The sequence below is a fragment of the Cynocephalus volans genome, chromosome 11, assembly GCF_027409185.1.
Source record: "Cynocephalus volans isolate mCynVol1 chromosome 11, mCynVol1.pri, whole genome shotgun sequence".
In the NCBI taxonomy this organism is placed as follows: Eukaryota; Metazoa; Chordata; class Mammalia; order Dermoptera; family Cynocephalidae; genus Cynocephalus; species Cynocephalus volans.
This window is the reverse complement of record NC_084470.1, coordinates 108,599,548-108,614,819: the sequence shown is the minus strand read 5'-3', so window position 1 is coordinate 108,614,819 and position 15,272 is coordinate 108,599,548. Positions and strand designations below refer to the sequence as shown.

The 15,272-nt window shown below is 37.2% G+C and overlaps 1 protein-coding gene across 1 annotated transcript in view; it reads left to right on the top strand.

The window, feature by feature from the left end:
• Positions 1-6,158, top strand: part of SPATA17 (spermatogenesis associated 17) — a 245,377-nt gene extending 239,219 nt beyond the window's left edge. The window contains exon 10 of the mRNA XM_063115289.1: positions 6,076-6,158. Within this exon, the coding sequence (XP_062971359.1) occupies positions 6,076-6,156 (81 nt within the window). The 3' untranslated portion in view covers positions 6,157-6,158. The remainder of the gene's footprint in view (positions 1-6,075) is intronic.
• The last annotated feature ends 9,114 nt before the right edge of the window (positions 6,159-15,272 follow it).

Sequence of the window (15,272 nt, the reverse complement as noted above, 5' to 3'; positions counted from 1 at the left end):
TGTTGATTTATTCCTAGCATTTTATTGGTTGTTTGGTTGTCTTAGGTTTCTTTTGTTCCTTGCTTTCTGATTTACTGTTTGCTTTCTTTGTTTGGTGGTTCCTTAGGTTGTAGATAGTGTTTTTGTTTGTTTGTTTTCTCTTCATGAATGCCATTTTTATTATACTAGCGGGTTTAGATTTTTCTTCGGTTTTTATGGCAGTGGTAGTTATTTTTCAGGAACCAAACCCAGTACTCCCTTGAGGATTTCTTGTAAGGGTGGTCGTGTGGTAGTGAACTCCCGCAGTTTTTGTTTGTCTGAGAAATATACTATTTGCCCCTCATTTCGGAAGGATAGCCTTGCAGGGTAGAGTATTCTTGGCTGGCAATCTTTGTCTTTTAGTATTTTGAAAATATCACCCCATTCCTTTCTAGCTTTTAGGGTTTGTGATGAAAAGTCTGATGTTAATCTGATTGGGGCTCCCTTATAGGTGATTTGACGCTTCTCTCTTGCAGCTTTTAAGATTCTCTCTTTGTCTCTGAGTTTTGCCAATTTGACTATGACATGTCTTGGAGAAGGCCTTTTTGGGTTGAATACGTTTGGAGATCGTTGAGCTTCCTGGATCTGAAGATCTGTGATTTTTCCTATACCTGTAAAGTTTTCTGCCACTATTTTGTTGAATATGTTTTCAATGGAATCTCCATTTTCCTCCCCTTCTGGAATACCCATGACTCGGATATTTGCGCGCTTGAGGTTGTCTGATATCTCTCTCAGATTTTCTTCCATGTCCTTGATTCTTTTTTCTTTCTTTTTGTCTGCTTGTGTTATTTCAAACAGCCCATCTTCAAGTTCAGAGGTTCTCTATTCAACTTCGACAAGCCTGCTGGTTAAACTCTCCGTTGTGTTTTTTATTTCGCTGAATAACTTCTTCAGTTCAGCAAGTTCTGCTACATTTTTTTTCAGGGCATTGATTTCCTTTTACATTTCCTCTTTCAGATCCTGTATACTTTTCCTCATTTCATCATGATGTCTAGCTGAGTTTTCTTGTATCTCATTCAGTTTCCTTAGAATTATCACTCGAAATTCCTTGTCAGTCATTTCAAGGGCTTCTTGTTCTATAGGATCTAGAGTTTGAGATTTATTAACTTTTGGTGGTGAACTTTCTTGATTTTTTGTATTTCTGGTATCTTTTTTTTGGTGCTTATTCATTGTGGCAGGGGGTTGCACAGACACCAGTTTGAGACTAATGACTTACTAGGATGTTGCTGTGGTTGCCAATTTCGTATGGCTCCCTCCGTGAATGCTCAGTTGGTCTCTAATGCCTTGTGTGTGTGGTTGTCTCGGGTCTTGGGCTTCTCCGGGGAGCCACCTTTCTGGTCAGCTTGTACTCTGCTGGGCTGGTGGATCACGTACCACAGGGTGTGTGATGTCTGTTGAGCTTTCACTTCCTGTGCAGGACTTCTCCCCGTTCCGTGTGCTCTGGCCCAGGCTGTTAGATCGTGCAGTGGCGACCCCACCGGGTGTGTGGTTTCTGTCGAGTCTCCGCCTCCCTGGTCGCACGTCTCCCCCCTCTGTGCGCACTGTGCTGGGCTGGGGCGTGTCTTCTGCACCCCTCGTCTATCAGCTGGGCCTTCAAGACCCTGCTTGGCACCTCCTCACCCAGGAAGTCTACCAGGTTTCTGCTAGGCACAGATGACCGGTCGCTCCGGGTGCCTTTGTAGCACTGTGTAGATCTTTCTTGTGTCTTGTTCACCTTTGTATCCCCCCGGTATAAACCGAGCCTAGCGCCCACCTGCAGCCTGCTCTCCAGCAGGTTCAAGCGGACCTGGGAACTCTCCTACCACACTATTCCCAACCAGAAATTCGTTAGGCTTTTTTTCCAAACTGGTGGCCGCAGAGATGGTATCTGCCTCCCAGTAACAGGAAGCTTACCGGGGGCCGGAGTCCAGGGTGTGGTGGAGTGACAGTCGGCCCGCCCATACTTCCTTGCCCTCCCAACACTGGCCGGGGATGCCCCACGCCACCAGCCCCACCAGAGATCTGGGGAGGGAGTGGAAGAGGAGGCCGGTCCGCAGGCTCCGGAAAGCCCTGCGCCAGGCCAAGCAAGTGGGAGGGCTCAGTGATGGCCGAACAGGGCGGAGCTGCCCACACCTGGGAAAATGGAGGCAGCACCGGGGCGGTGAGTGGCCTGGTGGTGCAGGCGGGAGCCCGGTGGGCATCCGCCCCCCGAACAGAGCTGGACCAGGGGGTCACTCACAGTGCTGTGCCAGGTCGGGTGCTCACTCTCTGTCTCTGGTTTGTCGCCTTCCGTGTTCTCGGCTGCTGCCGCCTCGGGCTGTTCAGTCGCGGCGCGGCTCGGGCGCTCCCAGGAATCTTCTTTAATGCCGGCCTGAAACCTCGATTCCTGAATAGAGCAGCTGGCCGCCTTCAGCGCGGCCCCGGCCTCCGGGATCCTGTCTGCATCCACAGCAGCCTTGGCGCCGTGTTCCCTGTTTCGAGACTCGCTTTTGCAGCTAAGAAACAGTTCTTTTCCTGCTCCACACTTCAAAGCTGTTGCCTGTAAATGAGGCAGCCTCTCTTGCCGGGGGCAAAGTGGCGGTCACCCCCCACGACCGGCCAGCAGCAGCGGTCCTCCCTTAAGAGATGGCAAGAGGAAGTTCCACAAGTTTCCCGGCTGCCTGAGGCCCAGTGGCCGCCTTTTCCACCTCAGCTACTCCGCGCCAGCCACCGCAGCCGCCGCCATCTTGAAACTCCCCTGATTCAGTTTTTAAAAAATAGACATAGGTCTATTCAGATGATCTGTTTCTCCTTGTGTGAGTTTTGGTGGATTGTGTCTCTCAAGGATTTAGTCCATTTCATCTAAGTTATCAAATTTGTGGTCACAGAGTTCATCATAGTATTTCTTTATTATCCTTTTAATATTTATGGGATCAGAAGTGATGGCCCACTTTTCATTTCCTGTGATTAGTTATTCATGTCTTCCCTTTTTTTTTTTCTTGGTTAGCACGGTTAGGAGGTTATCAGTTTTATTGATGGTTTCAAGGAAGCAGCTTTTGATTTTGTTGATATTGTCTATTGCTTTCCTGTTTTCACTTTTATTAATTTCTGCTCTGATTTTATTATTTCATTTCTTCTGCTTACTTTGGATTTAATTTGTTCTTTTTTTTTTTTTTAGTTTCCTAAAATGAAAGCTTAGATTATTGATTTGAGATCTTTCTTCTTTTTTGCTAACTGTGTTCAGTGCTATAAATTTCTCTCTAGGCACTGCTTCGCTGTATCCCACAATTTTGACAGGTTGTATTTTCATTTTCATTTAATTCAAAATATTTTAAAATTGCTCTCGAGATTTTTTCCTTTCACCCATGTGTTGTTTAGAAGTGTGTTGTTTAATGTCCAATTACTTTGGGATTTTTCTAGCAGTCTTTCTGTTATTGATTTCTAGTTTAATTTCATTGTGGTCTGAGAGCATACTTTGCATGATTTCTGTTCTTTTAGATTTGTTAAGGTGTGTTTTATGTCCCAGGATGTGGTCCATTTTAGTGAATATGAGTGTCAGAAGAATGTGTATTCTGCTGTTGTTGGATAAAGTAATCTATAGATATCAATTATATCCTGTTGATTGATAGTGCTGTTCAGTTCAATTATACCCTTATTGATTTTCTGCCTATTGGATCTGTCAGTTACAGATAAAGGAGTGTTGAAGTCTCTGAGTCCAATAGTAAATTTGTCTATTTCTCCTTAAAGTTATATTAGCTTTTGCTTCATGTATTTTGATACTCTACTTACTAGGCACCTAACCTCAAGAATTGATGTGTCTTCTTGAAGACTTGACTCCTTTATCATTATGTAGTGCCCCTCTTTATCCCTGAAAATTTTCCTTATTCTAATGTCTGTTTTGCCTAAAATTAATATAGCTACTCCAGCTTTCTTTTGATTAGTGTTAGCATGGTATATCTTTCTCCATCCCTTTACTTTCACTCTATTCGTGTTTTTGTATTTAAAGTGGATTTCATGTAGACAACATATAGTTGGGTGTTATTTTTTTTATCCACAGTCTTTGTCTTTTATTGGTGTATTTAAACCATTCACTTATAAAGTGATTATTAATATAGTTGGATTAATATCTACCATATTTGTAACTGTTTGCTCTTTATTGCTTTTGCCCTTCTTTTTTATTTTTTGTGGTTTTTTTGTCTCCTACTCTTTCAGGCTTCTCTGGTTTTAATTAAGCATTTTTGTATGATTACATTTTCTCTGCACTCTTAGCATAGCAGTTATACTTCTTTTAAAAAAAACTAGTGGTTGCTCTAGAGTTTGGACTATACATTTATGACTAACTCAAGTCCACTTTCAAGTAACACAACACTACCTCACGGGTAGTGCAACTACCTTATAATAGATTATTCCCAGTTTCTCCCTCCCATCCCTTATAACATTGCTGTCATTCATTTCACTTATCCACAAACTATAATCACCAATTACATTGTTGTTATTACTGTTTTGAAAAAAGACTGTCATTTTTTTAGGTCAATTAAGAATAAAAAAACCCAGCTTTTATTTTACGTTTATTTACCCCTTCTGTAGTGCTCTTCATTTTTTATATAGGGCTGAATTTCTAACCTATTTCTTCTAACCTATTTTCTTTTCTAACCTATCCGCCTTTCTGAAAGCTTAACATTTCTTGGAAGGCAGTTCTACTTTTTTTGAAAATTAAGTGAAATATTTTCTTATATATTTTTAAAAATAAAGCTAGTCACAGTTCTAGGTTTCAGTGTCCATCAAGTTGCCAACAAAAAATCACTATCATGCTTCACACAGATGCCTGAACTTGATACACTCAAATTGAAGAGTGACCATGCACTATTGCAAAACATTCCCGAGATGTCATATACAACGGTTGCAAATACTGTGTTGATTTCTGATTACCTTCAGAATTACAATTTGGAATAAAAAGAAAGCAAGAAGATAGATGCTTAGCACTGCAGGAAAATGATACTTCATTATATAAATTCTATTGCAGTCATATTATCCAGGAGGAAGAATTTTATTCAAATTTAACTAATTCGTCTTTTATCTAAGCATTTTTGTCACTCAAATTCTCTTTATACTCAAAAGCAGTTTCTGTCACAACCTACCATCCTTCCTGTCACTCAGGCATGACAAACACTGAGCAACAGATGTGGAGCTCTTTCCTGGGGCATGAAAATGTTAGTTATAAAAGCAAATATTTAGGGTTAGGGATTCTGTTGTACCTAAGTGGGGAGCCAGGTCCCTAATGACACAGATACCCACATGCCCACATGTTTTTTAATACATTTATTGTGTATATGCTTGTAGTGTATGGGCCCTCCAAAGAGCTGGGCCCAGGGCAGAGGTCCTTCTCTCCTAGGTTTTCTTAAGGAAAAAAAAAAATCAACCAAAATTGTCTCCATTAAGAAAGGCCTCCTTTTAAAGGAGAAACATATACCTTACCTAGTCTGATCATTTATTTACAGTATTCACTGCTGGTTTAGTAGCTTACCTCTTTAATGACTTTGCATGTTGAGCACACATGAAAAGCATTCATTTCTATTCTCAGTGAAATGCAGTTGCTCTGGTTACACAACAAAAATGATTTCTCCCCTTCCCTTTGAACTCCTTTACCATTCATTTGAATCAGTTCTGTGGTATTTTCCACACTCCACCCTCTACTGTAGTTATTTGGGTATATCACCTTTCCTTTTTTGTTCATTCAGTCAACAAATATTTATTTTGCACAAAACAAAGTACCTACCCCATGAAGGTAAAAAAAGTTAGATTGTGAGCTCCTTGCAGACAGGTGGCTGTGTCTCATGTTTGCATTGCTGAGAGCTGCTTGTGGGTGCTATCCACATCTGTTAAAAACTATGTGTTCAAGAAAAATTCAGTATATCTGGCTTTCAACTGATAAAACTTCTAAAACTTACTACCTGCTTTTTTTTTTTTTTTTGAAGAGGGTAATAAGAAATTTGAATTGCCGTTGAATGACAACTAACAACAACAACAATAATAATAATAATAATAATAATACAAAATTGGTAAGATCTCTGTGGTAATCTTCGATCTTTTTCCTCCTAGGATTTCCAAACTGTGTTACCATCATTTGATCTCTTCTCAAAATATGGAAAATTATATTCAAAAGCTGGACAAATTGTATAAAGGTATGCATTTTTGCTAAGAAGTACTCTTAAAAACATATTAAATAACATATAAAATCAAAAGAGATTGACTTAACTATCAAGCATTTTAAAAACAATCCTATAATAATATTTATACATAAAAGGTTCCATAAATTTCTTTCATTCAATCTAATAGTTTTTAATATTTTAAAATAATGGCTTTTGTTTTTCAGATCTCTTCTTCAAAATGAACCAAAAATACATTAATAGAATTGACAAAAATCTTATCTTTAAATAATTTAATACAATAAATAAATAGTTTTACACAGTACAGCAAAAAAATACTAATGGTGTCCAAAAGCTAAAACGCTTTTCAGTATTGTATTGATATAATATCATTTTAAAGTAGAGATATCTTAGAGTATACCAAAGAAATAGTCTATGGTCTCTGGTTATCAAGGTTTACAGGATATTCCGGAACAAAGATAACCCTATAAAAGTCGAGATCACAAAGTAAGCTTTTCATGAGTGCTGTATTTAATTGCTAAGGAATTTTAGAATAGAGAAAGTGGCTACAATTGAAGTGAGACTAACAGGAGATATTCTCCACTTTCAGAGGAGGTATTGGATGAAGACAGCAAAGATCACTGCAGTTGAAGGAAAGAGGCAGGAATGAGAAATTATGCTAGTTAGAATTCCCCAGATATCCTTCCAAACCAAGAACCAAGTTGGAAAGCATTGGTCCATTGGAAAGAGCACAGACTAGAGTCAAGGAACTTAAGCTCCTTACATTAAGTGTTAATGTCTCCTCTACTTATAATTTTGAATGCTTCCACTGGGAAGTTGATATGTTAAATGAGGCTACCAATATCTACCTTCCAACTACTCCAAAGAAATACATGATGGGAAATATGAAATATTCTGAGCTAATAGAAAAATGTACATATAATAAGTGGAACTGCTGTTTCAAAGGTTTATAGGGTTTCATTACCCATTGGAGCATTTATTGGGTATTTGTGAGCTGCAGTATGAAGTAGTCTAAATAAAGTCTTTCATAATTGTGTGTGACTTCAAATTATAATTCAAAGATATATCAATCCTGCTCATAATGGTAAAAGATTGAAAACAACACTCAATATATACTAAGAAATAAACGATAAAAACACATACAATGATATAATATGCAGGCATTAAAAAATGTAAACATAGATCTTTACCTATCAATTTGAAAAAATGTTTACAATATATCTCTAATAAATGAAGGCTGGATTCAAAGCAGCCTATGTAGTCTGATTTCATTTAAAAATATGTGTATATATGCACGTGTGTATAAAAAGACACTTGCATACTTATTTATTAAATATGTTTATGTTTGCATTTACATATTGCAAAAATGTTAACGGTAGTTTTCTCTGGGTGGTGAGATTATGCGTTTGTTTTTTAGGGATACTTCTTTTTATTTCCATTTTCTTTTTGATGTTTTTATATAATAAGACAAACCAAAGTATTTAAACAAAATACTCCAATAGGGACTATTTGCTCTACTCTACCAATTACAAAAACATCTTGACTTTATTCTATTTAATCATAATAATTTAGAGATGATTATCTTTTTTTCTGTAGACAAAATAATTACTTGCTAAATTATTTATACAGAAAGACAAGGAGGAGTAACAAATGTTTCACATTATTTTTAATTAAAGAGTATGCAGTGCAAAGACACAAAAATGGGACAGAATTTTTTTAAAAATGTTTGCTAACTCTTCTCTTGGATTTTTAACTATTTTATGAATTGGCAATATTATCAAAATGTCATGTTCTCCTTTTAGATAGGAAATGAATGTCTAGTGTTTAATTTTAGTAAGTGAAGGGTAGCAGCCTTTGCTGAGGCTCTCCTCTTAAGATTTAATTTCACCAAATACAACAAAGTGCTTTTGCTCTTTGTAAAGAAGGCCAAGACGGGGACACTTGCACCAAACTGTTGAATAAATATGCTGTAGTAATTTTTAGAGCTATCTATTTGATTGCTTTAGCTTCACAGTAGTTCATCACTTTGCTATAGTTCACCCGACGTTGCCTCTTACACCCAATACTACATTTTCCCATCAGTCCGATTAGAAATAGTGATGCCTTTATCAGATTAATCTTTCTCTCCTTTAGCATGTCTGAATTTAGGCTAAACAGAGCCTACACCTACCGTTATTATTAATGCCTAACATTTCAGCCAGTGAAATTGCTCAGAGAGAATAAGATTTTAAATGCACATATTTTAAAATTTACTTTCTGAGTGGGTTAATATGACTCCTTTTTATTTCTTTAATTTGTCTTTATAACTGGTTGCTTTTTGTAACCTTTGATAGTTTCCCAAAAGCAGTTTTGGCTAAATCAAAATTGCTGTGTCCTGTGGGGTGCTTTGCCACTATTTCTGCTTCATTCATCCCTGTAGGCAGAAGAGTCTCTTTAAAGGTTAGAGTGGAGAAAAATTAGCAAGATAAGGTGAAATCATTGCTTGTAATTTTATGAATTGGATAATATATCCAATGCAGTCTGGCATCACTGTAAGTTTCCCTGTCTTGTGCGCTTCTCAAGTTTCTCAAATTCTTCTTTTCAATGGGCTTTGGTCCAGGCTGTCTACCTGCTAAAAAGCAATTCAATTTGGGGGCCAAGTGAGATGAGTTTTAATTCAAGTATTTGTTAGGCATGAAAATAATGTACTTTTTCTCCTTTTCTGTAGGAATCTGGCATATGAATAACTCAAATAGATGAGAAAAAAATAAAAGTAAAAATGAAAAATAAGTATGGTTAGCACCTTGGTTGGGAAAAGGGTAAAATTCCATTTTCTTTTTCCAGAGAGAATAAGATCTCAGCCACTGTGTAAGGAGAAAGAAATTATGTGAAGGGAGAGTAATAATCAAGTATTTAAGCTATGTATGCACCTGTTAGAAGTTAAAATTTTAACTTAATAAGAAAAATTATTAAACTTTGTAGTTCAGTTCAGCATTATGTGGATATATAACATTTTTAAGTTTAATTATAGTGAATTGGCAAAGAAAAAAATACAGATATCTTCAGTATCTTTCTCTTGATTACTTTAGTCCTTTGACTAAAGATGCTATAACCAATCTACCCTCCTACAGGAAGGTGTTCTTCTGTGTTTTTCCATATGTGAGGCAGATTTGTGGAATACTCCGTGTGTCTGGTGGCAGACATGATCAAGACTGTTCATGAGGACCTGCAGCAGTGCAGGCAGAGATCAGACCCCAGGGCAAATTCATCAAGGCTGTGAGAGTCACAGGGGCCATGGCCTCCCAGGCGTTAACTGAGCTAAAGTAACAAAGAGAGGTTTATACAGAGAGTTTGAGAATTCATATCATCACAGTTCTTTTTCTTCTTTCATTTTATTGTTTTGTTTTTAGAAAATAAAAGAAGAACTGTAAAAAACGAGGTTAAGGTGAGAAGTGAGTGTGAAATAGAAGACCCCACTGCCTGGAGACCTGCATTCTACTTCCATGGCTGATGAGTAACCTTGACAGGAGTCTCTTACCCTCTGCAGTTCTCTCTCTCTCATCTGTCAGAAAAAGAAATCAAAACCATCTCTGGCTTATTACAAATCTTTACAGTTCTAAAAGGAAAATACAAATGAGGATCCTACAGGAAATACACCTAAACCATACTTACTATGATTCAATAAACTATTATATTTTGCAGCCCTAGTCATGAATTAATTAGAGAGAGGCATGGGGAGGGAAGGAGGGGAGGGGAGAGAGAGCATGCATGTGTTAAATCTAAACTTAGCTTTTGGAACAAATGCTTAAACTTGGGCCTTTTACCTCTGAGAATGTCTCTCTCACAATCACAGCCCCGGTGACCAAAAGTGACATAAATATTTCCACTGAAGTGGCCGTACACTGACCCCATCACCTTGATCATGAATGATGAAGCCAGTGTTGGGTTCTCAAAGTGAGGGCCACTGACATGTAAGGAGGGTGAAGAATGGTTTGAAGTGTTGATGGTATGAAGTTGTTTGACACAAAAGCTCTGCTCTGAGGGAAATAGTGACTCAGCACAATTAGAACCCCCTGAGGCCACAGAGCTGGAGACACTTAGACAATACAGACACAGACTGGTGGGAATGGGAACGGAAACACAGACACTCAAATAGAGAAGACATCTGCAGGTCTCTGGGGAGAAGAGAGCAAGGAGATAGTCTGGGTGCTAGGGCTGGGTCAGATCCTGCGTGACTCAACTATGCTTAGTTTCCAAGAAGCTGGGCTTTTATGAGGATCCATTTTTTATAAGAAGCCTGGATTTTTCTGGAATCTTTCTAAGTTAACAATTGAGATTCTTTTAGTCCCATCGCATGTGTATTCTTGCAATAAAACCTCCCACTAGGGGTGAGTCCTTTTCTTGCATCTGAAGAGAATCATACAAAGCTTACTGAATATAATTAGGGGGTTGGATCCAAGGATATCACACAGGGATGGGAAATGTGATTTATTGATCATAAAAACTTTAATTTAAGATTACTGGCCAGCAAAATTTAGACTTAAGGAAATGTTACAGCCTAAATGGCCTGTTTCTTCATCAGATAAATTGCAAAATTGAGTAAGAAAAAAAAAGTATTAAAAAGGCATATGACCCAATCGCAATGTGTGCCCAATTTTTTGGCTTTTGATTTGAATAAACAAACTTTTTTTAAAAAAGAAAAGATCTATTGAGACAATTGGAAGTTTGAACACTGATTTTTGTAATGGTTTTCATGATTAGTTTTAGGAACTAAAAAAAAAATAATTCCTGCTCTTGATATGTTCTTGGAAACGTCTAAGCATGTCATTGTTCAGAATGTCAGTTTGATCTCTCTCGCTGAGACCCGAGTTCTTGAATGCTCGCGGTGCTTTATAGCCAGCATACCTAAGCAATGTCCTAGTTCTTCAGCTCCCACCCCCCAGCCCCCACCACATACATACAAGCTTCTGATAACGGTAGAGGTGTTCGGATGAGTAAGGAAAATGCCTTTGCATTAAGGAGGGAGAATACTAAGATGAAATCTTATTACATAATAAAACTGTTCGGAAAAGCAATTAGTATGTTTTTGGAAAATGACTTAACTACATCAACTTATATACAATTTTCCCCTACATTTTCAATATGAACCACTCAGGAAAATTAGTGAAACTTCATGTTTGACCAAAACTGGTAATACCTGATCATCCATCTTATTCTTCAAACGTGATTCTTTTTTTTAAATTTTATTTTCTGAGGATGGCTAACAGCAAACCAAACTTGATTCTGAATGAGTGTTGACCATTAACATCAGGAGTTCCACTGTGATTGTTTAAAGGCTTATACCCTGAGAGGCTTCAGAACGGGACCGTCCAGTTCTTCTAAAATCAAAACACACATTGGCTTTCTTGTGGTTAATCAGGTAATGTCTTTCTTCCCTTCTGGTTTCTAATTTCTTTGAGGGAAAATACTGTCTCTCTTGATAAATGCCCTATGCCCAACATCTAACAGCGTACCAGGCATAGAGTAAAATATCCATTGAATGAATAAAGGATAAATCAAAATGTTCAAAAAATGTTTCAAAAACTAGAAGCTATAAAATAGCAGATAGCTTCCGAAAGTATTTTCCATAAAGATACCATCGCTCATTTGAATGCACACATGGTGGCATGTTATTAACTAGTCTCATTAATTTATAGTTACATCATATATGATTTGGGGTATAGATTTTGATGTACACTAAGCTGGTTGATCCTGAGGTCTAGTTATTATTGCTGCTTGGGTAAATTTTTCCTTTTGGGAAATATATAATCTCTCATATCTGTAAACTTAGAGTAATTAGTTATTTGTGCAGTATATTATTAAGGTTGTAAAGTCAATATTGTATTCTTACCTTTAGGGAAATTATGAATATTGTTATCGATTATATCCCCCTTTTTACTCTGGCTCCTCACATTTATGGCCTGCCTCTCCCAACCACATGCTGTCCGTTCTCTGTGCTAATCATATTTTCAATTTCTTTTTTCTTTTTTTTTTTACCCTAGCTCTCCTTTTAACTTCGCCCCGATTTTTGCTTCCATTTATTTTCTTTCCCATGGTAAACTGGCTCAAAAACTTTGGGGAACAAGATGGAACATAAATAACTTCACAAAATTATATGCAAAATATATTTAAGATAGTAGTGATGCCTGAAACGTGACAGTATTACTGGATCAGTAGCATTCACTTGGTCCAAATTCCTGGTTATGATAAATCACTACACAAATCAATAGGATAGATATTTATTGAAAAATGAGTGAGTAAGTGAGTGAACAACCAGAGAATGTTGTTTGGGTTGGTCTATTTTCCACGAATTAAATTAAATTGTAGTTAGTTCTTGTCTTTAAGCTTATTTAAAACCACAGCCCACCACATCTTTTGTGTTACATCTTTAACGACTGTTCTGTAGTTTACCACTGCCAGTGAAAGATTCTAGATGACAGTAATGGTATTAATTTGGACTGACACGAGAATGATTATTCGATGTATCCTAGAAAGAGTAAAGAGTGCACAGTGACAAAACACATATCTGTTCATTGCTCTCATTTTATGATTTAAAACTTTTCCCTGTGTGAATGGAGTGAAATCCCAACCTGATCTGGGGCTTGTACTTTGCCTGCTCCTTTTGAGGCTCAGTGTCCCTAGCCTGCACCCTCACAGGGCAAGCAGGGTATTGCTAAGTAAGCACTCTTCCATTTCTAAACACTTCGATTTGTTAATGAGGAAATCACCTAGCTGCTGTACTAGCAGATACAGTCACCTGTCAGTACATTGAGTTTAGTTTATAGTTCTCAGCTTCATATTCATGATCATGGGATGCAGTGAGGCAGTTCATTAGCACACTGTGACTTTAAGCATGCCAAAAAGTGACATGTCTATGCATTGAAGAATCCTTATATTAAGAAATGATAAAACTGCACGTACTGGTAGGAATAAATCAAGTAGAGGGGAACCATACAGTATGTGTTTAATGTAAAGTTGAAAAGTTAATTTGCTGCCTTATGGGGGGATTGTAAAGACCATACAAATTGCAAGTGAAGTCCAAACTCCTATTTTGAAATCAAATAAAGATTATTTACAAGGCTCGAATTGTTCCATAGTTAACTTGTATTCCAGCTTGAAATTAGTGTGTGCTGATTAATGTATTTTCAAGGCATTTATATTTCATTCCACACTACCTATCAAACGAGTTTTCATACCTCTCTCAATGTGAAATGAATCCATTTGAATGAAAGAAACATGAAAACTAAGGATTTTTTTTTTTTTAAAGGCTAGTCTTTCATTCAAACTTACTGTTGTAAACTATTAACATCACTGACTGGGAGAAGAGAACACATACAGCAAGATTATTTTGTGATTTTTGGAGCATGGGTAATTTACTCATTCACTTGTCAACAAGGATTCAATACAGAATCTTTCATTTTTGAACATTAGTGAATTAAAAGTAATATGAGCAAAGAACTTTTTTAGTAAATAAAAGATGAAATCACTGGAATCTAAAGAGTAATTAAAAGTGAAAAAAACATTTATTTAGCATAAGATTTTTTTAGAACTTTGCTGTATTCTTAAAAGGTGAACAAATAGGATTAGAGTGGGATGGGAACAGTAAAGGAAAATTTCTTGAAGGAGGCAAATGTTAAGCCCTCACAGTAGTAAGGATCTTGAATTGACTGAACTGAAAATATGAGTGAGAGGGTTTATCTGGCAGAGAAAATTATATAAGTAAAAGCACTGAAACAGAAATTATCAAGATGTTCACAGAAGGAAATTTTTAAAAACCTTAATCAAACAGGTAGGAAAAAAAGATTAAAATAGTTTAATTTTGGGGGCCGGTCGTGTGGTGGTTGAACTCCTGAAGTTTTTGTTTGTTTAGGAAATACACTATTTCTCCTTTATTTCTGAAGGATACTCTTGCTGGGTATAGTATTCTAGGCTGGCAGTTTTTTTCTTTTAGTATTTTGAATATGTCATCCCATTCTCTTCTGGCCTGTAGAGTTTCTGTTGAGAAGTCTGCTGTTAGTCTGATAGAGACTCCCTTCCAGGTGACTTGACACTTTTCTCTTGCTATTTTTAAGATTCTCTTTGTCTTTGAGCTTTGCCGGTTTGACTATAGTATTTCTCAGCAAGGACCTTTTAGGATTGAATCTGTTTGGGCCTGTTTGGATTGAATCTGTTTGATCTGTGAGCCTGCTGGATATGAAGATCCATGTCTCCCCTATACCTGGGAAGTAAGTTTTCCACTATCATTTCATTGAATAGGTTTTCAATGCCTTTTCCTTTCTCCTCCTCTTCCAGAACACCCATGACTGGGATGTTTACACTCTTAAGGTTGTCTGGTAGCTCTCTTAGATTTTTTTCATTTTTAAAAATTCATTCTTCTTTTTCTTCTTCTTCTTCTTTTTTTTTTTTTATCTGCCTGGGTTATTTTCAAAAAGACCATCTTCTAGATCAGAAATTCTTTCTTCTGCTTACTCTAACCTGCTGCTTAAAGTCTTGGTTGTTTTTTTTTTTTTTTTTTTTTTTTTAATTTTGTTGAATGAATCCTTTAGCTCCAAGAGTTCAGCTACATTCTTTTTTAAGGTATTAATCTCTTTGTAAATTTCCTCTTTCAGATCCTGGATACTTTTTCTTGTTTCATTGTGTTGTCTAACTGAGTTTTCTCTTATATCATTGAGTTTCCTTAAGATTATTGATCATAATTCTTTTCCAGTCACTTCAAGGACTTCCTGCTCTATGGGGTGTGGTACTTGAGAATTATAATATTCCTTTGGTGGTGTCATATTCTCATGGTTTTTCATATTTCTAGTATCTCCACATTGATGTTTGGTCATCTGGTGGAGTAGTTGCTTCTTCTATAACTCTGGAGTGGGCTTAGAGTAGAGAGACTTCCTCCTGTAGATGTGTTTTATATTGACCATTGAGTGGGGTGTTTTGTATTAGTTTTGGGTAGATGCAGTAGTATAGTCCCTTTGTGGTTACCTTGGCCATATTCAGTGTTGGAGCTGTATGTAAGTGCCTCCATGGCCTAGGTACTGGAGCATTTAGAAATTCTTTGCTGAGGTTAGTGACACTGTGTTGGTTCATTGAGGATGTGGGTGAGCTTTCAAGTTCTTG